Source organism: Oryza sativa, chromosome 9, assembly GCF_034140825.1.
Source record: "Oryza sativa Japonica Group chromosome 9, ASM3414082v1".
NCBI classification, from domain to species: Eukaryota; Viridiplantae; Streptophyta; class Magnoliopsida; order Poales; family Poaceae; genus Oryza; species Oryza sativa.
The window spans coordinates 8,678,894-8,705,424 of NC_089043.1; the positions used below are offsets into that span (position 1 = coordinate 8,678,894).

A 26,531-nucleotide genomic window follows, 5' to 3' on the forward strand; every position below is an offset into this window, starting at 1 on the left:
ATTAGAAAATGAATGAAAAGGGTAAATAGTGGCATATCTCAAATATATATGAAATTATAATGACATGGTTTCAGATAGGTGAATAGTGATGACATATTTCAAACCTTAAAATTTGTAGTAGCATGGATCTAATTAACCCAAATTATAAACTACAGAAATCTTATTCTATTGGGTGCATATATATGCCTTAATTTGGTCAATTTGGATTTGCCAAAATGATTCTTTTTATAGAATAGAAAAAACATAATCAATTTCATGTCTTATTCTTGTATATCAGCTGGTTCCATTTCCAATCTATTATGCAGAGTGAGGACTAAGATATTAAGCTTACTGTGTATAAGATGGTGGGCTACTAATAGTGAGCCTGGTTAACCATTTTAAATGGTGAGCTACTAATAGGCTTCATGTATAATATGTTGTTTCATGTCTCATGCTTCTGCTTGGTACATGCTTTACTTATTTCAAGCCTCATCGGTTGCCCATGTTCTCTAATAAACCAAAACGGATTAATAGGGAATAAAAATTATTTTATAGATAAACTTTTATATATTTGTTCGTAACGACTTAAAAGCTAATACTACAAAAAATTACATTGAAAAATATCTTAAAATCAATGTCAAAATTAAGTTCAAAAATTTAAATTTTGGTTTTTGTTTGGCTTATTAGGCCAATCGATGAGGCTTTCAACTCATAAGGGTTTTGTCTCCTCATTGATCTCATTTGCTTATTTCATATCATAGGGAGTTGTTGTCTCTTGTTAAGACTTTTTTTTAACTTGAACTTTATGGTTGTGTGCATCCTCAGATGCAAAGGCCGGTGATATAGTCATGTTCCTAGTTTAAAAAGAACTGCGCACTTTGCTTGCCCCGCCCTCCCCCCATGCCCAGTTGCATATCTCAAAAATAATGAACGTTCTAAACTTCCATCTAAACACTGGTTCTTCCTCTATTTGTTTCATGCATTAGCAGGATATTATGATGATCGGATGCTACCTTGGTTGCATCTAAAAATTAAGGATTCTGGTTCATGAAGGGATGGAACAGATTTTTGAATTTTACTGGCATGTTCATCTTGGTCGTCAGGGGTTCCTTTTTCCAGTTTTGAGAGCTTAGTTGGTGGTTTTCTCTCGCAACTATTTTGTTCCCTTAACATTGGACGTGTTATGGTGATTCTCTTTGGTGTAATTAATTTCACTAGTTCCAACTATTGTTCTTCTTTGGGATAGATAAGTCTTCAGCGCAGATCAATCAACTCAGACAAAAAATCGATATTTGCAAATACTCAAAACGATCTTATATTTTCATCGTTAGTTGTAGCAAAAGCGGACTAACAAAATTTCCATGATGTTCTTACCGAAGATGGTACCAAAAGAACAAAAATGCGCCACAAGTAGCAGCTCCAATTTAGTAACTACTAATTCATTCGCACAAATTTCTTCATTCTATATTATAGCTATTACAACTTCACGATATGCGCCACAAGTAGTTTCAGTATTCACATCAGCCCATCTTAATAGATTCCCTTAACAACATGCCAGGTATCATCTAGTATATTACATCAACTAGATCCTCTGTAGGCTACTTGTGGTTAGTATGATCATCTTGTACTTTAGAATGTTTTATACCTTTGTTGGCTATAATTTGTGTTTTTTTACCTTTACCACAGGTTATCGCTGTCGTTCTCTTGGTCGGAGTAGCTTTTGAAATGGTGTTGACTCGAGTAGGTCTTAGGCGTTTAAGTGGACAATGTTTAGCAAATGGCCTATATCACAGTAGCGAAAGCATACCATGTTTTGCATTTCCATTTTTGACAAAGACTTTTTTGTGTAGCCATACCACATGCAGAGCATGCAACTCTGGTTGGTACTGATTCATTGCCCCCCTTACATTGGCATTCAAGGCTACCATCATTTGCTTCTGTGAGCTTCTTAATTGGAGTTACTGTCATCATATTTGCTTCTATTGTTACCTGGTTTACAACTTCTTGGTAAGCTTCTCGTTGGTGTTGAGTTACTGGGCCAATGGGATGTTAGTGATGCATTATTAGAGACCCCAACTACAACTGGACCAGGTAATGTATATTGTTATGTACATTTACGATAAACAGTTTCACAATTCAATTGAAGTGAAGATAATGTACTTTTTTTCAACAGGAAGTGCGCCTCAACAGCACATTCTCACACCTAGACGTCTCGAATTTTCAATGATCAACAATGTAGCTCATTATGATTTTAATGGACACACTATAGTCCCTTTGAGCTGCATAATTCAAGGATCAACACAGAACAATAATAAAACGATTTTTGTTGCGGAGAATTCAGGTACATTCAAATTTCATGATACGTAAATGGAATTTGTGTAAATTTGTTATAGTTAGTTGTTCTTACTAATTTGGCCTTTTCTTTCCATATGCATAGCGATTGCTTCCTAACTTAACTATGTTTTTTTGTTTATTACTATCTAGCTTGTGTAAGGTTCTTAATTGCATTACATTAAATTATATTTATATGTTTCTATCATTCTGTGCTGAAACTAAAAATGATATTCAAGAATTCGTGCCTATTTTGAGTATAATGTGGGTAACATATATTAGTTGTACCATAAAGTCTGGTACAACAACTCTTTTCTGGAGTGATCTTTGGAATGAAAATATTAAATGCCTACAATACCAATTTGTATGCCTCAGCTTTATACAAGAATGATTCAGTGAAGGCTATGTGTTCAAGAGCCATGGAGGACTTCTTCCTTCTCCCTCTTTCAGACCAAGCTTACAGTGAATACCTTCAGTAAGAGAATGAACTTGCTCACCTTCAATTACAACAAGGGAAGGGAGACATCTGGAGTTTTATTTGGAATTCTAACATCTACACATCCAAAAGGTTCTATAAGCTCAATTTCTCTGCACTCCAGATACCTAGACCTTTTGTTTGGTTGTGGAAGAGTAAATGTGTAATGAAAGTTAAGGTCTTTGCATGGCTTTTGTTATAGGACAGGTCGAATACAAGAGATATGTTGGACAGAAGGCATTGTGCAAAAGAGGATGATGACTTAACATGTGTTTCATGTGATACTAACCAAAGGAAACAAAGGAGCACCTATTTTTCACCTGTCCTTTCAGTATCCGATGTTGGCAGTTCTTGGGAATTTCTTGGAAACATAACCTGGAGTTTTTTCAAATGATAGTTTTGGCAAGATGGCGATTTTCTCCAAGAGGTTTTCTGGAGATCTTTTTCCTAGCCTCTTGGCACATCTGGAAGTAGCGCAAAGGTCTCATTTTCAGAAATATTCAGCCATCTTTTCAGTCTTGGAAGACCCTCTTTGCAAAAGTTCTTCTGCATCTCTGCAGAATGAATGATCCACTCAAACAGACAGTAGCTGATTGGTTACAATCCTTCTTTTTTTGGCCTCTTTGTATTTTATAGCTTCTTTTTTTTGGCCTTTTTTTACACTGATGGGCAAATCCCTGGCAGTAATTTAAGTAAAAAAACATATATTAGTCGTAACGACCACACAATCACTTCAGCCTATGAAAAGTGCTAGAAAGACAAAACAGAATTCACAAGTTCGTGCGCCACAAGCTCTTTCACAATACCAGTTAGAATCAAGACGTGCTCGGGATAGGAAAGTATGCATCTATAACACCAGAACAAAAGCAAGCTAGGCATGCCCGTCAAAGATCACGACGTCGGTATATGACAGCGGAACAAAAACCAGAGACGAACGAACGCCTTATGGTTGCAAGGCAAAATTTACCAGATGTAGACATTTTTTATATGAATGCTCGTCATAGATCAAGACAACAGAATGTTATGCCTGGAGAAAGGAGTACTCATCTAGCTCGGTGTAATGCACGCTACGCAGCTAGGCGTGACAAACCATGTGCGGAGTCCATCGCATTTGAGTGTCTCGACGGTTGTAACCCGTCATTGCTAAATCTGACAACTTGCTTGCAAACTTGCTTGCAAACAGTTGGTGATGTGCCAGCTACATCGACCTTGCAATTCGAGTCGGCTGCAGATCATCATGCACGATCATGCACTGAGGATGATGATACCTTCTATAAATGTTTTTGCTCATACACACAACTTTTAGCCTTCCGCCTACTAACTTTTTATTCTACTATAGATGACTTGTAATTTGCCCGTGCTAACGCTACGGTAATATTTTTTAATGAAAACCACACAATTACAAAATAATATCTTTTGCACAATCGTGATATATATAGCTAGAATAATAGATAAATTTGTTAAACATAGCTAGATATGTAATATAACATTGCATATATCCTTTTATGGGATTTTGCTATGCGAGCGATTCATACAGCGATTAGGCCCTTTTTTTAGGCTGGCCGAAAAGTCTAAACCTAAACCTAAAGAAACCATCAGCATTTTTATTTTGTTTTTCTAAAGCCATAAACCATCCTTACTGTTGAGGCAAAAGAGTTAGTTTTTTTCTTACGGGGAATGGAGGTAGGACTCTACCGTTAAACTTAAGGCTAAAAATTCACCAGCTTATAAACCATATAAGCCAAAGCCAAAGCAAAAAGAACCTAAATGACCATGCTAAATTTCCGTATTAAGCGTAACAACCAACCGTGCCATGTGAAATTTACTCTAAATCTATTATATTTTATTAACATCAGCATAATATTATAGTCAAACTTGCATCCTAAGGAATTAAAATAATTCAATTTTAGCCAAATGGAGTAATAAATTTAATCCGATGGTTAATCTCAATCAAAGTATATGCACAAAATATAAATTAATTGAATATGGGTAGTCCTATCTCTTTTCCAAAAGGAAATGTCCTAAAAATTTTTACAAATACTTCCAGCTAATCTTTTTTTCCCTCCAGAATTTACCACCAAAATTTCACATCTAACAATCATGCTAATTTATCTTCACGTCTCCAACTCTACCATACGTTCTCAGGCCCCACATATCTAATCTGTCTCCACTCTCCAGCTTGTGTTCCCAGATACCACATAACCTATCAACTTCTCTTTTTCTAAGAGGCTCCAATAACTCCACCTGAGTAGTGCACCTAGATCATATGCCGTGGTAAGCTTACCAACATGATGCAATGGTGTTTTCCGATGCCCATGCTAACCGTACGGTGACGGTTGGTGTTTGGTAATGCAAATTATTAAAAAAATCAACATATATGCAGTGGCAATGTATACTGAAATACGTATCATTCTCGAAATATGTTTGACAAGTACTATATCATTCCTCATCACTTTCTCATCCTAGACAACACCAAAGTAAATTTAAAGTTCTCAAATAAGTACATAGTAAAACTGCTTCTTATAATGACAAATTTTCTAGTTGAAGAGAAAATAGGCGAGAAAATCTTGCCCATTGAACTCCCCGCTTAATCTTGTTGTGAGGCATCATCTCGAGCGCCTGGTAGGCAGTGGTCTTTCCATCTATTCAATGTCATGGGTGGTCAGCGGATCTAAGCGACTACGTCGGGGCTGCTTCAGGAAAGCAAGATTATAAATTGATGCGTATTTCATGGGGCCTTGATTTTGCTTTCCCAGCAAAAAGAGTAATGGACAGATGGAAGGCATGAGATATATATAAAAAGGCAAAATTTAAACTGAGAAGCCTCTCGGTTTAGTGCTAACCAGCAACGAACCAATTGTGAAAAGTACGGCTACACGTGCTAACGTGCATGCTGTTAGCACTATCCAGCTAGCACTCTCGGTGTAGTTGTGTCCATTAGTGAAAGTACCTGTCGTCTCTGATGGCGGATAATGTGCGAAAATACGTTCACTTCTTTTCTATATATCGTTGCTCAGAATTCTTGCTAATTATTGAAATACACAATTGTTCAGATAATATATATTTCCTGATATCGGTCAAAACACATATTCTTTACTTCTTTTCCCAAGTTGTGACTCCTCATAGTACAATATCTATATACTTGAAGTTGCACGTTGTCCAGCTTTGCATGAGTAAATGCCATCTTTGAATGTCTGAGCAGTAAATTTTTATTGTGTGGAATTGTTTTTTTTATGGACACAACTACACCGAGAGTATTAGCTGGATAGTGCTAAAGAGAGACACCCTTCTTTCAAAAAAAAAGCTACTAGTACACTCAATATCTATGTATTTTTTCCTTCTTTGAGAAGTTTCTCTTAAATTACTTATCCGATTTATAATCCGATTACGCCATTGTGTTCATTGCAATTAAATCTTTACAACAAGATCTCACATGATTATATTTTGATGAAAAATCACAAATTACTTTTATGATATGTCTAAATTACTTTTAGATTTCATTTACTTCTTAAACATATAAAAGTAAATTCAGTAAGTCTAAAAGTAATTTATATATATTATAGAAGTAACTTAGAACAAAACGAAGGTAACTTTGGCATGTCATTTGAAATAAATCCGTTGTAGAGATAAAAACATGACTTTATCTAAAAATTAAATTAATCAACACAAATTATTGACTTAACTAAAAAGTCATATTTTATCCCTACAACGAATTTACTTCTAATATTATGACAAAGTTATTTCCGTTTTGTATTAAGTTTCTTTTATAATATATATAAATTACTTTTAGACTTTATTGAATTTACTTTTATATGTCTAAGAAGTAACTTAGTCAAAACTAAAAGTAACTTATATATATATGATAAAAGTAACTTACGTATATAATAAAAGTAATTTACAAATATAAATATTTTTTCATCGTAATATAATCATGTAAGATCTTGTTGTGAAGATTTAATTGTAACGAACACAATGGTGTAATCGCATTGTAGATCGGATAAGTAATTTGAGATAAAACTTTATAAGAAGGAAGAAAAAGACATGCATGTCAAAGAGGAAAAACAGCATGCACGTCAGCACGTGTAGCCGTACTTTTCACAATTAGTTCGTCGCTGGTTAGCACTAAACCGAGAGGCTTCTCGGTTTAGATTTTGCCTTCACTAAGGTAGAGCTGAATAAACTATATAGAAGTACTTCAGAAATAATCACCCTTAACCAGAAGAACTTGTAGGAGACTATTGACAATGCAAAAAATTCCATTTTCATAGCAGTGTAACAGGTCTGGTTGTCAATATTTTCAAGAGTTATATGTTTGAAGAGCATATTTTGAATTTCCCTTGTAATGTGCCACACGTTAATGGAAAAAGCCATTCCATTTATCTTGCTTCTAAAAGTCTGGACTTTTTAAATCAATAAATCAATAGGGTCTAATATCTCAGCACATAATCAGCCTAGCAAAAACAAAACTCTGCTCAGTTATCACATCTAAGTTCTGAAGTCTGAACATATCTGTTCTCTCTGAATTAGTCCTCTCAATTCTGAACTTGTCCATTTATCTGAAGCACAGATGGTTATGACTGATCTACTTGTTCGAAGTGTTACCTGCGGCTGGGCGAATTTGCATAGGTCGGCTAGCGAGAAGCTCTTCCTGCTGCAGCTCAGTTCAGTCTTCCCCAAGGACAGCATGTAATCACTGTAAAAACTGTGGCGAGGAAAACAGACACCACGCCCACCAGGTTCAGGACAGCTGGAGTGAATTCCAGTCAGCAATGTATAGCAGCACACCTGAAATAAATCATCGCAAGCCACATGAAATGCTGCTGCACATTTGCTTCATTCGACCATTAGATGAACATGAGATTGCAAAGGATGATATTTCGTGTGCAAAAGAATGCACATGACAGCATCGACAGTTTGCTTGTACAACCCAAGCACATTATCTTGTGCAACATCAGATCCTTGAGAGGCAAAGAAGCTCACCCTCCACAAAAGAACCTACAATTCAAACCATAAGTACATTCAGAAGGATCCCCATGGTAAACAATGTGCAAAACCCAAAACCAATGTTTGCTGGTCATACCCAAAGCAAACAGGCCACTGAAGAAAGATTCAATATTACCATGTTCATAAATAAATTTCGCCTATTAATAACTGAAGTAGGACAATTATGCTATAATATTTTCCTGAAGTGTGCATTGCTCTAAATTTTGCCAATATTGCGCTAATTTCGGAGCAGTAGAATTTGTTATATGCAGTAACTTTGAATGATTCGGGAAGGAGAATATTTTATTGTCACACAGTTATCAGGGTTCACTCTATCGGTTGAGGCGTTTGTATCAGGGGTCACCAAAATTCCGAAATTTGAAATTTCGGAAATTTTGAGTAAAATTTAGTTGAATTTGAACAAATATTACCCAAATTCATGAAAAAATTGAAAAAGGGAAGATGCTACAAGAAGATGCTAGGTTGATTTGTATTTATTCCAAAGGGAAATTTTGCTACAGGACACTCGTTATGTGTGGTTTTAGCCCAGGGACACCGCAAAAACGTGGCTTTGGGGAAAGACACGCTATAAACGTGGATATTTGCCGATGGACACTACGCCGTCTAACTGAAGCCTTCCGTGCTGACGTGGCGGTCGGGAGCCCTTTTTTTGCCTGGTCGGACCTAAATGCCCCTGCGCTGGGCTGGGACGGCAAGGCGGCCGGCACGGCACGGCGTGGCCGGACGTCGGCGACCCGCGCGCCGTGCCGCGCTACCCGAGCGGCCTGAACCTGCAGCACAGCGTCGAGTACCACCACCACCACCTCCGGCAACCACCACCGCTGCCGCCGTCCATTTTGGCGCAGATCAACCACCTTGTGCCGTGCGCGTCGCCGTCTTCTGCTCCAGAGCGCCGTCGCCGGCTTCCTTCTCTGTTCCCGTCCATCCGGTGGATCTCAGGCCAAACCACTGCGCCAACGACATCACCCAGGTCCAAGGAGAAAGACGCCCAAGAAGATTGAAGCCAAGACGCCACCGATGTGGAGATCCCCTTCATCCTCTCCAAGTCCGGCCGCCGACCTTCTTTGTCGATTCCTCGCTCCCGGGTGAGTTTCGGCGCAAGTCCTCATTCATGAAGCATCCTTTCTTGGCAGACCGGAGGCTGGAGGAGGCTGTCGCCGTCGCACCACCGTTTTCCACCGCCGCCGGGTCGCTCCACGCATCGTCGTCGTCGCCCAAGCTTCGTCAGCGCACGCACGACCTTTAGTGAGTCTCTAGGAACCCTATTGCCGCACATCCATGCACACATTTTGCACAAATCAAGCCGGAGCTCGACATGCACATGCATACCGAGGTTCGCCGCCGCTTGTGCCACCGTCACCATCGATCCCGGCCACCTCAGTCCATGAAACCACCACCATTAGATGCGCAAAAGACTCAGCTACGTTTTCTCTTTTGCTTGCATTGCGAGATCGGCCGCCGTTCACCGCCGACGCCGGCAAGAATCCACCGCGACCACGCCACCTTCAAAAAAAGGTCACAGGGGCATTTAGGTCCGACCAGGCAAAAAAAAAGGGGCTCCCGACCGCCACGTCAGCACGGCAGGCTTCAGTTAGACGGCGTAGTGTCCATCGGCAAATATCCACGTTTATATCGTGTCTTTCCCCAAAGCCACGTTTTTGCGGTGTCCCTAAGCTAAAACCACATATAACAAGTGTCCTGTAGCAAAATTTTCCTATTCCAAAAGGGAAAAATCACTTATTATCAACCAAACGAAGTCATAGAAAACTCCTAATATAGTACAGTTCACTATCAACTCCATGGTGCATTCAATAGACCTGAACTATCTTCTATTTTTTGAATGTGACAGAATCAAATTAGGAAAACACAATTCTACTGTGATCCAAGACAAGCTCAATGAGATACCTAGTCATGCCGTGGTTTGTCAAGGGCAAACAACCAAAGCTAAAAATTCAGCACACAAATTTCCTAAACCAAGAACACATACCAACGTCAAGCACCAGCTTTAACTGTTGGAGCAACCAGTCCAGCTACTCTAATGACAGAAAGATTAGATAATTCTGAACAATGTGAACCCAAATGGCATGTAATTCTGAACATGTATACATTAGCACAACTTGGAAAGATAAAAAAATGAATCGATCGTTGGCTATCTCAGGCTAGATCAAGTCCTAATAATTTGTAGTCATGGATATGAACGGGACGAAAACATTAATTTTATTTGCATAGTTTGTACTACGCTTTAACCATTAGAAAAACAAACACCTTGGATGAACTTGACATACCTGACGACGGGAGGGCTTCCGGCGGGCGGGGATCGGTGGCGGCGCCAGTGGTTGGGTGGAGCGCGCCGGAGACCTTCGGGACGGGGAGACGGCAGTTAGGGTTGGGAATCGTGAGGGTGAGGAGATGCGAGTGGCGGTGGTGCGAGACTGACCTGCGGGGAGACGCTGGCGAGGGCGAGCCGGTGGCCCGACGACAGCGATGGGGATCGGTGGCAGCGAGGAACAGCTCGGCGTGGAAGGCGTCGGCGGCGACGTGAATCTTGGACGACGACGGATGCAACAACGGCGATGGGGATCGGTTGAGGGCGAGCAAGCGGCGGGGATCGGTGGCGGGGAGACAACGGATGCGACGACGGCGGAGCGGCGGCAGTCAAGGGCGGCGACGGTGGTAGCGCGGGGATCGGTGGCGGCGAGACGACGGATGCGACGACGGCAGAGCGGCGGCAGTCGAGGGCGGCGGCGATGGTGGTGGCGCCGCGTCCCACGTGAGAGGGAGAGATTAGGGGGCGGCGGCGCGTGAGAGCGAGAGAGAGAGGGGGTGGAGAGGAGGGCGCAATCGAGGGAGGTGAGAGGTGGTAGCGATCTAGACCGTTGAGATTTCACCGAGATGATCCTGACCGTTCCATGAGTAATGAAAGAATGAGTGATGAGTGAAACCATTTGTTAAACTATAGGGTAGATATGGATTCCTTTGTGAAGGATAAAACCGACAACCAATACTACTTCCTCTGTTTCATATTATAAGACTTTTTAGCATTATGTCTAGATTCATTAACATGCATAAGAACGTGGGCAATGCTAGAAAGAACGGAGGGAGTACATGTTTGCAAGGCTAGGCACCTTACTGATGCAAACAAATACATATTTTTCCTACTCTAACTCATTTGTGCAAACAAATCCTAGGCGACGATGAGGATGCCCAGATGGTAGAATCCGATGACGAAGACAAGCAAGCACCGACCTCTTCCATTCCTGATAAGTTCAACTGTGTACAGCAACATTCCACGTAGCACAAATGTTCTAAATCCTCAACTCCTCGCCCTGGAAACTTTAATATTTTTGTTTCAGTGGTAGAATCAACTATTGTCTCTGTTTTCCAGGTACGATAATATATTGTTAGTGCTTTGATACTAGCACTCAGTCAGCCAAACATCTTAATGCGCTCATAAATGTAATATTGTTGAATTGTGTTATGCATTAGGTCTGGGGCCGAATTACTTAGTCTGTCGATGCAAATGGATGGGGTATTGCTTATCACTTACCAGAGCACTGCAAAGTGCCCAAGTGGCTACGGCAGAGAGAACTGTATGATCACAGCTTATACATGTTCAAATCTTTAGGTGGTGATTTATAAAGTTTTGCCTGAGCATCAGTTTTACTATTTTGATCACAATTTGCAACCTATTCTCTTGGCACGGGAGTGCTTATATTAAAAATAGGAACAAAGTAACTGCATATATTTTCAAATGGCTAGAGTTTTATATTTTTACTAGTGTTAGTGATATTCATGATAAATATTGGCTTGCAAACGTCATCCCTTTGACTATAATTTGCGTCGTTTTTTACCTTCACCACCTGTTGTTGGTGTTGTTCTCTTGGTCAGAATAGCTTTTGGAATGGTTTTGTCTTGAGCAGGTGTCTGATGTCTAAGTGGACATCGATTAGCAAAATGGCCCATCTCATTGCAGCTGAAACATACGACATTTTTCGTTTTCGATGAAGCCTTTCGTGTCTTTGACATACACTTGGCTTTATAGGAGGCTGCTTCACCTTGCTCACCACAAGCAGAGCATGCAACTTTGGATGCTGATTCACTGCCCCTTTTACATTGGTATTGAAGGCTACTATCATCTACTTCTCTGAACTTCTTAACTGGAGTTACTATTATCTTATTTGTTTCTCCTATTACCTGTTGTATAACTTCTTGGTAAGCTTCTCGTTGATGTTGAGTCACAGTAGTGAGTATTGAACTCAAGGGGCATTTAATTGGGACATGATCATCACCTTCACAAAGGTAACAAGTGAGCTTGCTCATGGGGCACTCTCCGAGTAGATGGCTTTGTTCACAGCTAGAGCAGCTGATTTCGTGCTCGCTGGCGCTGTGTCCAATCTCCCCACAACGAGCACATGCACAGTTTCTTGGCTTGTTCCGTGGGCACCACATCAGCTCATAGCGATAGCCTTGGCTGCAGAGTGTGCAAACACCATCCTTTGTGTGGTCCTTTGTTTTAATAAACCCTGGAGAAACATCCATATAGTGCAAAATAGAAGAAAACTCAGCCCAACTGATGGCTTGTGGGTCTTTATCGGTTGCACAATAACCTTTCCAACATTCCAATGCAGCTCCTTGTAACTGATGAGCAGCATAGAATACTTTGTTCTTCTCATCGCATTGCACCATATCTAATTTGTTTTCAATGGTGCCAAGCCATTGGTCAGTATACCAAGATGTGGCTGATCCTGCAAAAGTGGGTGGCCTTGTTTTCATGAACTCTGCAAACTTGTGACAATAGCGTGTTGATGTGGTCACAGTATCTGGGGATACGATTTTGGCACTATTGTCAATCATCTGTTGCTTCATCATAATTTTTCTAGGGAGAAATTGATCAGATTGTTGAACTGTCACTGGCTCACTGCAAGGACAGAAAGATGGTTGCTAATCACCGTTAACATTCAGGTTGGAGTTGGTAATATAATTGACTGCCATGGGATACCTCAACCTCACTGATGCGGCTGCCAATGCAACTCTTCACCATCTGTTGATCATCCAAGGTTCTGTAGTTGAGAAACAAAGTATGGATAAGAGTGAGATAATTCTATCGCTATTTAAACTTTAAAACAAAATAAACCAAACAGAATCAGGAAGACTTGCCTGATTCAGAACAAAAGAAAATAAGGAAAAATATATTAAAATACAATATTATGTTCTAATGATTTAAGGTTCCAATGCAGCTAAACAAGCTTATCCTTATGACCACTCAAAAATGCATTTACTAATCACTGAAAGTGGATGCTGGTAAGAGCAAGTTCAATAGTAGAGCTCACAACTAGCTATAAGTTCAGGCAGTGTTTGGCAAATGTCTAAGGGAAATGATTTCACACCCCTCTTTAAATCCTAACCCTTCATTCTCCCTCATCCATTTAATCCTAACCCTTCATTCATTTCCCAATCCCAATCCCACCCCTCATTTCCCATTATCCAAACACACCCTCATTGTAGAGTCAACATGTATAATAGGTTAGCTATATTAGCTGTATTTTTTTCCTCCTCTCTCTTTCTTTTATTATGAATTTAATGCATATTTCTTGAAGCATGTATATAGCTAGCTCTTGCATGAGAGCCACCACTTCCCACTTTTTCTTTCTCTCTCTTCCACAAAAGCATAGCTTGCTTATAGCTATCCTTTCTCTAATACATAAGGTCTCTTCATTGCCTTACACTCTACTAAAGTCAAACTAAGGGAACATAACTCCTTTGACCATCTACAGAAGTTACAGGGTAGACATGGTCCAAATAATAATATATCACACTAATGGTTGACTAATAAGATAATAATTCAATCCAATGTAAAAGAAGAACTGGAAAGATGACAAAAGGATCATGGTATCAGAACAATTAAGTTTAAACTTTTTAAAAATGCTTTGTAAAATTGACAATTATATGAAGGTCAAGACCTACATATGACATTGTCTTGACTAAAAGTTTAGAAAATTTGCGTTTTATCTTCTTTTTTTCTTGTTCAGCAGTCCAGGACATGATAGTACAACCTCCCGATACACAGCTTTTCAAATCTCAAGGATGTCCTAACACAATGGGTTCACAGATTACAGCAAGGAAAATGACAGCAGTCTGCCAGCAAACAGTGGTGTGACGGTGGAAAATCAGTCACCCTTGTGATCATGGAACAGAGACAAGACGGTCTAAAAGACTAAATTATTCAGGCAAAGTGGAGTTAGAAATGGCTGACAATGGGAAGCGGTGATGACAACATAGTTCTATGCCAGAGTACCGACAATAGGACAAGGACATCCCTGTAACTAGGTTTGGGCGATTCACACATCTTGCAGTGGACAGATTAGTGACATCACAAAATGAATTGGCATGATGATGATACATTAGTGACAGAGATAATAGAGAAACACTGTTCTAGGAAATGGTGATATGCACTCCAAGTATAATACTCCCTATAATGAGGCTAATGGCAAAGGTGGCTTTGGTTCCTATCGGTAGTTATGTGAAAAAACAAATTTGGTTGATAACTATGATTCTCATGATAGTGGAATACAAACTGACATGGATGGTGTCTAGAGAAACTCATCAAAGCAGCAAGGACATGTTAGAGCATGGCTTAAAGACAGACACGAAGTGAGTGATGAACGAATAAATTGCAATAATAACTTATCATTGTGAGAGACAAACCAAGGTGAGCCATTCAGAGTTACAATTCACACAAGAGCATGACGATAAGTCCCCATCCTGTAGGACTTCTCCAAGAGAGCAGTATAGACAGGTTGACATATTGATCTTCTAGTTGAACAAGCTCTTGATTCAAATAATCCAAAACTGGGTAAAACTCGTTCCTCAACCTCTGATATCACTAGGTAGAACTCCAAAACCATTAGAAAACAAAGGTCTACCTAGTTTTGGGAGTTGGGGGCGAGTTTTACCCAGTTTTAGAGCTGAGGCTGTGTTTTACTTTTAGAACAGGATGTGTGGAGCGTTTATAGAGAGATTCTACAGGGCGGACTGGTCCAGGTCCACAGAAGAGTTATTTGTGGATATTGTAGGAAGAGCTGGATCAAAGAAAAAGGGTTTCCTGATTAGTCTTTTTGGAGTCATCTGTTCGAGCTTCTGAAAAAGTAGAAGTAACATGGTCTTCCGGCAGCAATTGGTAGGGAGTTGTCCTACGTCTACAATTTGCACTTATTTCTCCTTTTTGCAACACTGGCAAATCCTGGCAAGGCCGGAGACAAAGCAAGACCAATCATCAAGATGGTCGAGGTGGCAAAGTGAACCTAAGGTGTGTGCTGCTAAGAGAGACTCTGTGCACTGCTGCTAGAGCTGAAGTTGGTTGATTGATCTTGAATTTGGGAGGATCTAATTAAGGTGTGTGAGTGTTCCGTTAGTTGTTCAGGTTACCATGTTAATATTAAAGAAAACTGTCAGACAGGAGAGATCTTGTTGCACCCTGGTCGTTTTGGGAAGTGGTGCCCCTATATGTGCGTGTTTTTGAAAGCTGGAATCGCTTCTATTTGACATGAAGAGATCAGATGTATTTTGGTCAAAGATAGACTTTAATCCTATCACTTGTATGATTCAAGGGTATTTTGTTCTCAAGTGCTTCAGATGAGGCAACAATCCAAAAACCATAAGACCAGCATTCACAACCACCTCATTTTCAGCTGTAGAAGTTTCAGCATAGCAATTTTCTTCTCGAATGCTTCAGGTGAGGCAACAATCCACAAACCATAAGACCACCATTCACAACCACCTCACCTTCAGCAATAGGAGTTTGAGCATAGCAAATTTATGAGTGATGATTTGTCATATAAACATTTAAGTGTGAGTGTGTATCATTGTGCATAGTGTTCTCTACTAACAAAGAATATCATCAATCCATGAATACTATACTTCTTAGACCTAGGTCAATCAAAGAATATCATTTTCAGTATCAAGAAGATTATAATTAATGATAACTTGAGCTCATAACTATCTGTCATCTCATCAAAAAATAGAATTACCAAATCCGAATAATCCCACATAACTAATGGGATCAAACATGATCAATGGCATTACTTGCCTTATAGCTCATCATGGTCGTCTCACCTTTAGCTTGTATTGTTCCAGCTTCTATTCCAGGCTTACAGCTTCCTGTCCTTTCTCCTGCCTCAAGCAACAGCAAGCTCTTAAGAAAGTTTAGAAATAATGAAATCGGTTTAGGGTAGGGGGGATATTGTTTCGAATTCGTCTAGAAGATGTATTCCCCGAAGGTCATCTCGATGGAATCCATTGCAGACAAGCCCCGTGCCTCCATGCATCGGTCGAAAGAAAAAAAAAATGAGGGCAGCGCGATATCTCCCCCCCTGCAACACAAGCAGTGGAGAGCGGCGGGCAGAGCGGTGGTCGGCGACGGCAACGCGGTTGAGGACGGGGAGAAGGGGAGGGGTGGTCGGATTGGATGAGTACCTTAGATTCTCGGCGAGGAACTCGGGGGAGGAGGGATCCGGCAGTGGCGGCGGCGGGGGGTTAGGGCGCGGCTCGACGAGGCCGTGTAAGACGAGGGGAGCGGGTCGAGCAATCGATTGCAACTCGAACTCGAACTCGAACTCGAATCGTCTGTCCGTCTCTCCTTAGTCAAAGGCGGCGCCGCGAGCCACGTCGTGGACGTGGACGCCGAAAGCGCGCACTGGGGGCGGGGCGCGAGCGCGACGTGCCGCGCGCGGTCGCCGACAGCACGGCATGGCGGATGGCGCGATACCGCGATGCGGTGCTGCGTGCGTGCGCGCGCGCGTGTCGCGTGGGGAATTGGAGGGCAGCGCCAACGTGTCGGGCCGAGGGGAGGCGAGTATTGGAGCTGTATGGTTCTTGGGATGCATTCCATGTTCAGCTAATTTTTTTAAATAAGGCGGATCGTTAAACGTGAGATACAGAAACTCAGTAATTAAGTTTTTTTAATGGAGGGAGTAAGCATTATCATCTATTATTTGATAATAATAACTATTATAAAACTGATAAAGCAAGTATTGGTCAGTAACCTTAGTAGCAAGAAAATAAATAATGATGTTTGTACAATAGAAAGAGAGGACCGGAGTTTGCAAGCGTCTGGCACACGGGAGATTGAGATTTGAAGAATATCATAGATCCCACAATTTCTTTACCCTATCAATATACATTGTGTCACGCGGTTGTAACTACTACCACCTGATAAAGTGTACGATGCTATTGCATACTTAAACCAAATACATTGGGGTTGCTCTTATACAAAATTAAGGTGGGTAATGATCGGTTGAAAATAAAGCCATAAGAGTCGTCTTAGTCATTGCTGGTGTTGTTATTTGTCGCAGTAGAAAGATGTCATTCATGAATCACCAAGTGATTGAAGTTCATCTTTTAAGGTTCATTTGCACTAGTTTTAGGATTGATGCCTTAGGGTTTGGAGGAACTGAGAACGTATGAGTGCTACCACGCATAAGGCTTGCCCTCTCGTTTTTATAGCGCTGGATTCAAGGCAAATCTGTTAAGAACAAGATGCGCACGATACCATTATTACGTGCGCTAGATGTACATGAGTTTGGAAACTCACTCGTTTTTCTCAGCAATGGCGCATGCATGGGGTGGCCCATGCGCACATCCCTTTTTGTTCGATACCCAACGTCAACAAGACTACATGATGACTACTGCTAGTAACATCATTAGCTAGTAAAACACCTAGTTCCTCCAGAGTTCATTAGCTAAATGAAACTTGAAAGACACCACAAAGGTGAGTCAATGTTTTCTTATCTAGAATGAAAAATGAACATAGCATATAACCATCGGATGCTGCACAAAAACTTATTTGCTGAATTTTGAAAGAACATATCAATGTTACCCCTCCATCTCCAATCCAATAGGCCTATACGTAGCAACAATGGATGGTGATGTCGTAGCGTGACGCAAGATGGTCCAGTATCTTCATGTCAGGATTCAGAAATGTCGAAGCGTGAGACGAGGCGAGTGACGACTACTCACCAGCATAACAGAAGACGACGCGCGGCTGGGAAGACACCAGAGGCATGATGGAGTGGCAACGATTGTGGACCAGTGAGGCGTGTGGAGCAGCGGTTCCGACGAAAAGAATGGAACACCAGGGTGGCGATTGTGATGAGGACAAAGGTGGCGAAGCAGCCCCACCGTCAGGAGGACGGACCACCGTGGCGCCTGCAGGGGAAGACTGTGATTTGCGATGGGAGGAAGTGATTTACACGAGAAGAGGCGTACATCATGCTAGGAAAACAACAGACGTGGTGGAGTGGCCACGCTGGCATCGGCAGCATGCCCGTTGCGGGGAGCGCGGGTGGATGCAGGAGTGGGGTTGGGGGCACAAGCGGTGGGGGTGGGGGCATGGGTAGATGGGTAGGATCATTGGAGGATCGATCTAGCCGTTGGATTTAACGATCGTACGGATAGAGTGATGTATGTCTGTCATGGTTTAAGTCACCGTCACCACTATACTTTTTATAAGTAGTATATTGATATAGATATCTTGGGTCCGCCCCTGTTGATTTATAGTTATAGATAAACGAAGCCTCGTAAAGAAAAGAAGCAATAAGTTAATGTCCTGACACGGAGAAATAACATCACAATTAACAAAACATTGTGTTACAAGGTTAATTATTATTACCCACCATGGTTAACGCCTAATGCGTCGTCATTAACACACACACAGAGGTAGAATAGAAACGTTTTAATTAGTTTTGCTCGTCGGCGGCGGCGCGCTTCCATAGCGCCCTGACGGGGCGGGCGGGGCGGCGTTGAGGGTGGCGGAGGCAGTCGCAGAGCCGCCGGAAGAAGTCGACCACCGGCCGGATCCGCGACAGCAGCACGAACACCGGGCCCAGCACGCCGCCGGTCACCGTCACGATCGCCATGGGCTCCATCTATATATCGATCTGTAACCTCCTCCTGATCTCTCTCTCTCTCTCACTCACCTCCTGGCCTCACCTGGTAAAATTATCAAAACTTGCAGATTTGGCCTTTGCATGCCTAGATGGTGATCGTGATCGATGTGAGTGGAAGGAGAGGTGAAATTTTATACGGGAGAGGAAGCTGGGGGTTAAAGCCAAGTTGTGCGGGTGTGCCTCCACGGCAAACAAAACGGCTATTTTTGGGAATGGCTAGTTAATGGTTCTTGCTTAACATCCGATCAAAAGGTTAGTCATGCAAATTTATTGCTATTTATCGTAACTACTGTCATCTTATCATGTGTTCAGGGTGGTACCTAGCAATTACGGTTGCAGAAACACATATTACTCTCTGGTTAAACATATTTGACGTAACTCAATTCCCCTAACGCCAAATAAAATTTATGTATATAAACTTGCAGTAAAGTTGTGGTATATAAACATACCCCAAAAAAAAAAACTATCGCTGGCGGTGATGGATTGTTCATTAGCAATTTCGGAGTATTTAGGTTCTATTTAATTTGTTTATGTTTATAAGCTAGCTTATGAGGGTTTTTTTTTTTTGCGGGGGAGCTAGCTTATGAGTTGAAAAGTCTAAATCTGAGCAAAACAATGTTTTTTGGCTTTTTTAAAGCCATAACCCACTCTTATACAATGATAAGTTAAAAGCTAGGTTAGAGTAGCATTTTAGCTTATGTAAAGTGACAATACGATTCTGCTATCAAAATTTAGGCTTTTAAGCTACTGGTTTATAAAACATATAAGAAAAATATTGATTTCCAAGTTTAAGTCATTGAGTTTAAGTCTAAACAAAGAGACCCTCAGAGGAACGGATATAATGTTATGATAACACATACGCAGTTCACGAATATATTTGTTACTACTTCGTTCGTCTTAAAATATGATAACCTAGTATCGGATGAGACACAACCTATTACTATAAATATTGTAACCTACTATAAGATAAGACACATTCTAATACTATAAATTTAGATGTCCTATGTAGTTCTATATTTTGGGACGAATGTAGTATTTCATTTAAAAAAAAACTTTATTTCTGATTACGAACATAGCCAAGTTTTTATTTGGTTTATAGCCTAAAACAAAGTCATTTAGGCCCTTTCAAGTGGATGAATTTTGTGAGATTTTTAACAAGAATTGAACTAATTCCTATTCTACTTCCAAATGAACGCACGATAAAGTTGGTAATTTAAGAAGGATCCAACGGACAAGACGCTACTAGTTGGGGGTATAAGTGGGTTAGCCACGAACTCACTTATACATCAAAATAAGTGGGCTCGCGGCTTATTTTAATCTATAAGTGGGTTTCGCGGGTTAGCCACTTACACCCCTAGCTGCTAGTTAACGCTTCTGAATTTACTGTTACACCAGTTAGAAAATAAGATGAGCATAACAGCCATCCATTGTTTCTACAAAATGCAAAACAACATTCATGGGCAGTCTTAATTATGTAGCCAAAAGCGACTGGCGAGTTTATACAGATGGCAGCAAACATCAAACATTGATATAACGATTTACCAAATTTCACAGCATCCAGTGAAATGAAACATGCAGATGATTCATTCTTAGCAGTGAGTACAGCACTTGATATATACCACTGCAATCAAAAGGCAGCTAGAGGCTATACATACACTGTTACATATATATTTAGGGCAGCAACTTACTCGGAAGGACTGGAAACATCACATTTCCTTCCCAGTTGCCATAAGCACTGAAATAGTAACGTGTCGCAGATGATACAGTCGCTAGGTTAATTAGAAAAAGAACTGGCTACACTTTCAGATAATACGGATTCGGTTATTAGAATCGCATCACAATTACTAACCTCTTTCTACTCGTGGATCCTAGTCAAGCCTGCAGCTAGAGATTGCAAGCAAGGAGTGCTATAACCCCACCGTAGGTTCCCTGGGGCTGGAGATGGATAAGCATAATATCTCCGCAGATCGTCGTCTCCGTCACGAGATATGATCACGGGCAACATCACGGACCTTCAATCTTGATCTTGTTGAATGAATGCGAGAGGCCATTAGCTCCACTGAATTTGTGGAGCTCCGATTCGATCGTCTCCATGATCTTGGCCTCTTCCAGATCAGGTGTGGGCACATCCACATGCATTGAGCCTTGCTTTATGGGACCGATGAAGTCTTCATTCAGGGCTTGCTGTTTGATGTAATTATACAGCTCCTGGTGAAAAGGGTGATCATAGGAGTAGCAATCAACTCCATCCGACGAATCATTCGACGAGCCTGATCCTTCTCGCTTGCAAAAGTTTGGGAGTGCCTCATAGTCCATAACCTGATAGTCACATAAGAGATCTTAGTGTAATCCCAATACACGTCTAAACGACGCTCATAAGCTATGAGATCAACAGGACCACTAAAAGTTAGGATGGCTGGTTGTACAAAAAGCTCTTCTTTCCAGTCAGCTTATTCATGCTCACAGATGCGTGTGAAATTTGAGCGTCCAAAAACATAGTTGTGCTGACTGTGTGATGGATTCCTTAGTAAGGAGAGGTTGGTCCACAATTCCACATAACTTTTGCCCACATGCTTGCAATAGAAATTAAACTTGAAGCTCATAGCATTTATCAGAACCTACAGGTACCGCCTAGTATGTGGAGAAAGTTAATGGTAAGTAAAAGAGATTAATGATATTTACCTTTAGTAATTCATCTCTTCCTGAGCCGTACAGGACTTTAATTTTCCTTTTTGTTCTTTCTTGTAGAAGAGGCTTCACAACCTAGCCACAAATGAAAAAAAAAATGATGTGCTAAACTTCAAAACCTTCAAACGGAAGTTGGAATTAAGAAAATAATAGAACGTGTATGCAAATTGACTGCATGGTGTATATGTATACTGACCTTCCAACATGCTGAAAAAACATATGGAGCATTGACAATGAAATAGGTCTCTGTTTTCTCAGGATAGTTAAGGTCATCGATGGCTGTTATCGTAGATAACATCTGCATCATGAAGAAGTCGATAAGCATATTGAAAAGTTTATTTTCACTGAAAACTGAAAGCCTGGTATAGCATAAGGTCAGCATACAAAAACCTTGAAACCAAAAACATCACACATAAAGTTAAGCTATCAGTATAATGAATAAACCAATATTGTTAGCTTTCCATAATCTAAACAATGAAGTAGTTTGGCAGCAGCATAGAAGATACTATTAATCTGTGATCCACATCCAGTTGCAGAATAGATAACAAAATGAGGGAGATCAAATGCATTACTTTAATTAATCCATTACAAGCTGCTCTTAGGTATTAGGCAGATCAGAAAGCCAATTAACTCGATTCTAGGCATGTTCATGATTTATGACCCCTTGCACCACAGAGTCTCTTTTTATGATTTATGACACTTGAATTCAAATTTGAATTGACATCAAACATTTTACCACATACAAAATAAGCCCACTGTCAGTTATCTTGCATATCTGAGAGGTTACACCGGAAAGAGAGAAGATTTTAGCAAATGCGAAAGACAGCCTACCTTTATTTGGTTCAAGGCAGAAAGCTTCAGCCCCGTCATATCCATAACCTTTAGGCAAGTGTTAATCTGTTTCCCGAACATCTTAGAGGCTTTCGGCTAAAGAAGAGAAAAAATATACTTAATATCTGTTTATAACATTGAAATTATGAATCATCAATAGAAAAGGCTTACCAGTACAACACGATCTCGATATTCATTCATCTGTATGTGTGATTGCACATAATAGTGCACCTAGTACAAAAATGAAGTAATTTAGACAAAATATTTCCAAGAAAAAGATATATCATGCTATGTTTTGTATTAAACAGTTGCTAATTCCTAATCCTATAACTGAAGTTAGAAGTAATCAAATGCAATTTAGTTTATCATCTACCATAATGGTATCAGACTTTAGCTCAGTGAATCTGGCTTTGAACAAATACTACTATGCACATTATTTTAGATTTAACCCAGGTAGATTTGTTCAGACTCTAATCAATAAATACCTACCGATGCCTTGTCAAGGGTACTGAGCCCAACACCGAATGCATAGACAGGTTGTCCCTACAAAAAGGAGAGGAAATGAGACGAAGAACAGCAAAAAAGCCTTTACTCAACAAAGAGAAAGCAAACTGCTGTCAAATGAAACTATTGTTCAGCAATACAATGCCATCCAAAACCAGATAATTTTAGATAAAGAAGTGTGAGATTTTTTTTTGACTTAAGAAATGTGAGATTTGAACATAAGGCTCCATTAAAATTATGAAAAAATGAAATAAATGAGTCTGGTCGCTATACCTGCTTGGAGTATCCTGTCAATCCAACCAGCAGCGTATCCCGAATAGTTCTGTATAAATCAGAAGGGACTATAGGTTTCTGCATTAAGAAACGGAAGTTGCTGGTTAGATAAATAGCATAAGATGAACCTATTAGCAATTTGCAGTGCAATTCTGGATCAGTACATGATGCAAATCTGACATTCGAAACGTTTGCTGCTACAAGTGCAAGAGATTGATTTTTTTTTTTGGCATCAACTTGAATTCATCTTGTAACAGATTTTAAATCACTGACTAGCAGAGCAGTCTTGCATTCCTCAAAAGAAATTAAAAGTAAATCCGTCCAATCTCCAATGGAAGGGTACTTACAGCCAGAACGCTGTCAATCCCATTTTGTATCCTCCAATTTAAGCAATCCATTAACTGCATCAAACAATTAAATATTCAGAGATAAATAACTTATCTGTTGTCAGTAGAGTGCAAAAAGCAAGCTTTACCATTTTATGTGCTTTCGGAACATTCCATTCTCTGGCCTTTAGAAAACGCACCAGAGTTCCTCTTGCGTATCCTTGATGGACATGCTGTGAACATTTAGCATAGTACTAGTTAAGCATTAGTCACCCCTAGAATTATTATTTTCAAACAAGCAGCTGATGAAAAACTATATAACTAGTGATGGAATATTTGTAGGGAAAAAAAGGAAATGCAACTCATGCATCCAAAAAAACAAAACGGAAAAAGAAGATAACAAATGTAGACAGAGGTCAAGAAAAAGCATCTAGCAACACAACAGGGAGAGAAAAGCAAATGTTGTTCTTTGGTGGTGACATTGTGACTGCTGTGGGAAAGAAATATATTTTTTTGAAACAAAGATGTTGTTTCTTAGTGGACATATTGGGATTCCAGCGCGCTTGCGCAACCAAACACATCTTCCTGAGATCACTAATGGCATCATACTTATCAGGAAAAGGACAGCTAGAGCATAAGCATATAAAAGAAGTCCAAATCGGCAATTGAAACATCTCCACCAGGAACAGTCCCAGGCCACACAAAGTCCAGGAACACAAGGTCCATCCCTCATCAGCAAGCGTCCAAATTAAACAACAGCAACTTCTTCGGCCATTAATTAGCGGCCACCGAGATCCACATGGTGACATGGTGTCTGAATCACAATTCACACCAACAAGAAGCCTTGCCGTGAAAGATCACACAACAAAGCCATCTCCCTCCCATGTACTAAATAGTTTGGCTTCCAACTGCTAACAATACATACATCATTCTGGTGGTACTTGACCTCACAAAGTCTTGGGATCTAGAAACCATAGCCATTGGAACAATCAACGAATATGGTTGGAAAATTAAACTCTCCTAGCCGGCACAGATGACTGAGTCAGACGAGATGTAATAAAGTAATAATACAGCTCTTGAGCTCCAAATGACGAAGCTAGGAACAAACAGTACATGGCACCGACACCAAGAATTGCCCCAAAATTGGCTGCTTGTACCAAAGCTGCAATTAGGACCGCAAAAGGTACTAAAGTACTACTTAAAACATCTCCCAAAATCTTCTTACAAAAAAAAATATCTGCCTGTGCAAGTCAAGCAAAATTTGCTCAACTTTTTCGCCGCAAATTTGCTCAACTACAGCTGAAGATAGTGGTTTAGCCCTGAGTCCACGGCATGAATACGGTAAAAAAAAGAAGTGCAATTTCACCTAAAAAGATACTAGTCTGAAAAAAAATTGCAACTTGACCATAGAAAAAGTGACAAAAACTGCGACCGAACAGAAATCATATAAATACAAAGTAAACTGTTGGAGCACCAAACTTGAACGCTATAACTAGTCAGACAATCAATTTAAGAGCATGAGCTAGAAATGACCAAAGTAAAACCATATAAAGAAAACAAAAACTAAAGATGTTCCAAATTGATAAAAGAAAGCTTGACAATATTACAGCTGAGCTACGGATCACAATGAACTTTCAAAGATCTATAAAATTTACCCACCAAGCAAGAACCGAGCAAAGAATGGGAGCTGCAACTCCCAAATCCACCAAAAATGCAAAGCAAGAAACAGAAGCAGAGGCAAAAAAAAAAATCAAGCAAAGCTCGGCCAAAACAGCCGCACGCCCAACGCAGAAACATCACCAAATATTACCAACCAACAAGTTAGTTCTAGCAGAGCAAAATACAGAGCAAGGAAGGAAGAAAGAGATCCAGCCATGGCAGCAGAAAGAGCAGATCGGCACCTGGAATGTGGTCTTGAGCGGCTCATCCACTGCAACAAAACAAAGCGCATCTCAGCAAACAAGAACAACCTCGGAGAGAGATAGTGTTCAACTTTTCCTTCCCTCCTCATTATTATTATTATTATTATTATTATTATTATTATTATTATTATTATTATTTGTTTCAGTAGCAATCAAGAATAGAGAGAAGAGAAAACACTCACGCAGCTCCATCAGCGCGGAGAACTGCTTGATGGCCTCCTCCGAAGCGGCCGCCATTGCTGCCTGCCGCCGGTGACGGCGGCGGGGAGGGAAGAGGGAGGGGGGCGAGCCTTCGCGGTGAGCAGGGCGAGGTCAAACGGGGAGAAAGCTGGAGTCTTTACTCGCCTTTTCCACACACACCCCTTCTCTTCTGCCCTTTTATCTTCTTCCTCCGTCGGTCGGATCGATCTGCTGGGTAGCTGCTGCTGCTGCTGCGTATTGCGTGGTCGTGTGCTCGTGTCGCGCGTATGCGGTCCGTGGAGGTCCGGCCGACGATGGTGAGGTCGAGGATTAGGGGAGGGGTGATGCTGGTTTATAAAGGCCGAAAATCTACGTTAGAAGTAGGAGTCGGATCCATATATTAGCCTTAATAGAATAATATAGTTCTATTTCTAATAATTGTAATAGGCTGAGTATATATTACTCCGAATAGGATATAGTCCTATAAAAGTGTAGAGATATAAAAGTGTAGAGAAAGTGTAGTTAGAATATGTGTCGAACACTACGACAAAAACGATTTTACGACAAAAACGATTTTTCCAGATGAGACCCTTGTTAGGTCATAAACGGACCATAACTGACCGTGTTTGTAAAAATCGATCTTGCATACGTCTCCTTAAGAGACCCTTATGCGAAATCAATTTTCGCAGGCGGCCCTCTTAACAGGCCCACACGGGAAAATAATCTATTTTCGCATGCGGACCTATTAAGCAGACGCCTGCAAGTTCAATCCTCCTCTTCTTTCCCTCAACCTATTAAAAAAATTAACTTATCTCTTCTCCATTCTCTCTCTCCCTTATATTCTCCTCACTTTCTCTCCTCTCATTCTCCTCACTTCGCCACAGCAGCTACGCTTCCTCAGCGAGCAACGGCGACGCGTTCAGGGAGCAGCAACGGCGGGCGGCGGCTGGCATGGCGATGGCAGCGTGCAGGCGGGCTTAGTGGTCGTCTGGCGCAGCGACCGGCGGGCGGGCGGTTTTATTTTTTTTTGGATTTTTATTTTTGTGTGCGGACCACATAAGCACCCATATGCGAA

The 26,531-nt window shown here is 40.8% G+C and overlaps 1 protein-coding gene and 1 non-coding gene across 3 annotated transcripts; both read right to left on the reverse strand.

Annotated features, from left to right (window-relative positions):
• Nucleotides 1–11,735: 11,735 nt before the first annotated feature.
• Nucleotides 11,736–16,398, reverse strand: LOC9269384 (uncharacterized). Its single transcript, XR_010735078.1, has 4 exons — nucleotides 16,262–16,398; nucleotides 15,876–15,958; nucleotides 12,789–12,849; nucleotides 11,736–12,707 (listed from the first exon to the last, which is right to left on the reverse strand). It is a non-coding gene; the product is annotated as an uncharacterized protein (transcript).
• Nucleotides 16,399–20,293: 3,895 nt separating this feature from the next.
• LOC4346537 (SEC14 cytosolic factor) lies at nucleotides 20,294–25,781 on the reverse strand. Of its 2 annotated transcripts, XM_015756551.2 has the most exons (11): nucleotides 25,459–25,781; nucleotides 25,256–25,284; nucleotides 23,504–23,587; nucleotides 23,376–23,429; nucleotides 23,029–23,106; nucleotides 22,741–22,794; nucleotides 22,423–22,482; nucleotides 22,252–22,347; nucleotides 21,617–21,718; nucleotides 21,415–21,495; nucleotides 20,294–21,051 (listed from the first exon to the last, which is right to left on the reverse strand). In XM_015756551.2, the coding sequence occupies exons 1-11, from the start codon at nucleotides 25,511–25,513 to the stop codon at nucleotides 20,737–20,739; spliced, it is 1,008 nt and encodes a 335-aa protein (XP_015612037.1). In that variant the 5' UTR covers nucleotides 25,514–25,781; the 3' UTR covers nucleotides 20,294–20,736. The 2 variants fall into 2 exon arrangements, with proteins under 2 accessions (XP_015612037.1, XP_066160322.1); XM_066304225.1 differs by lacking the exon at nucleotides 25,256–25,284 and having other exon boundaries at nucleotides 23,504–23,608; nucleotides 25,455–25,781.
• Between the last annotated feature and the right edge of the window lie 750 nt (nucleotides 25,782–26,531).

Bases quoted from the DNA above. Each gene is read 5' to 3' on its own strand.
- LOC4346537 (XM_015756551.2), bottom strand. From the start codon at position 25,513: ATGGCGGCCGCTTCGGAGGAGGCCATCAAGCAGTTCTCCGCGCTGATG. The intron at 25,285-25,458 runs GTGAGTGTTTTC...GTTTTGTTGCAG, and splicing joins CTCCGCGCTGATGGAGCTGC to TGGATGAGCCGCTCAAGACC. The intron at 21,719-22,251 runs GTAGGCTGTCTT...TTCATGATGCAG, and splicing joins CTGCCTTGAACCAAATAAAG to ATGTTATCTACGATAACAGC.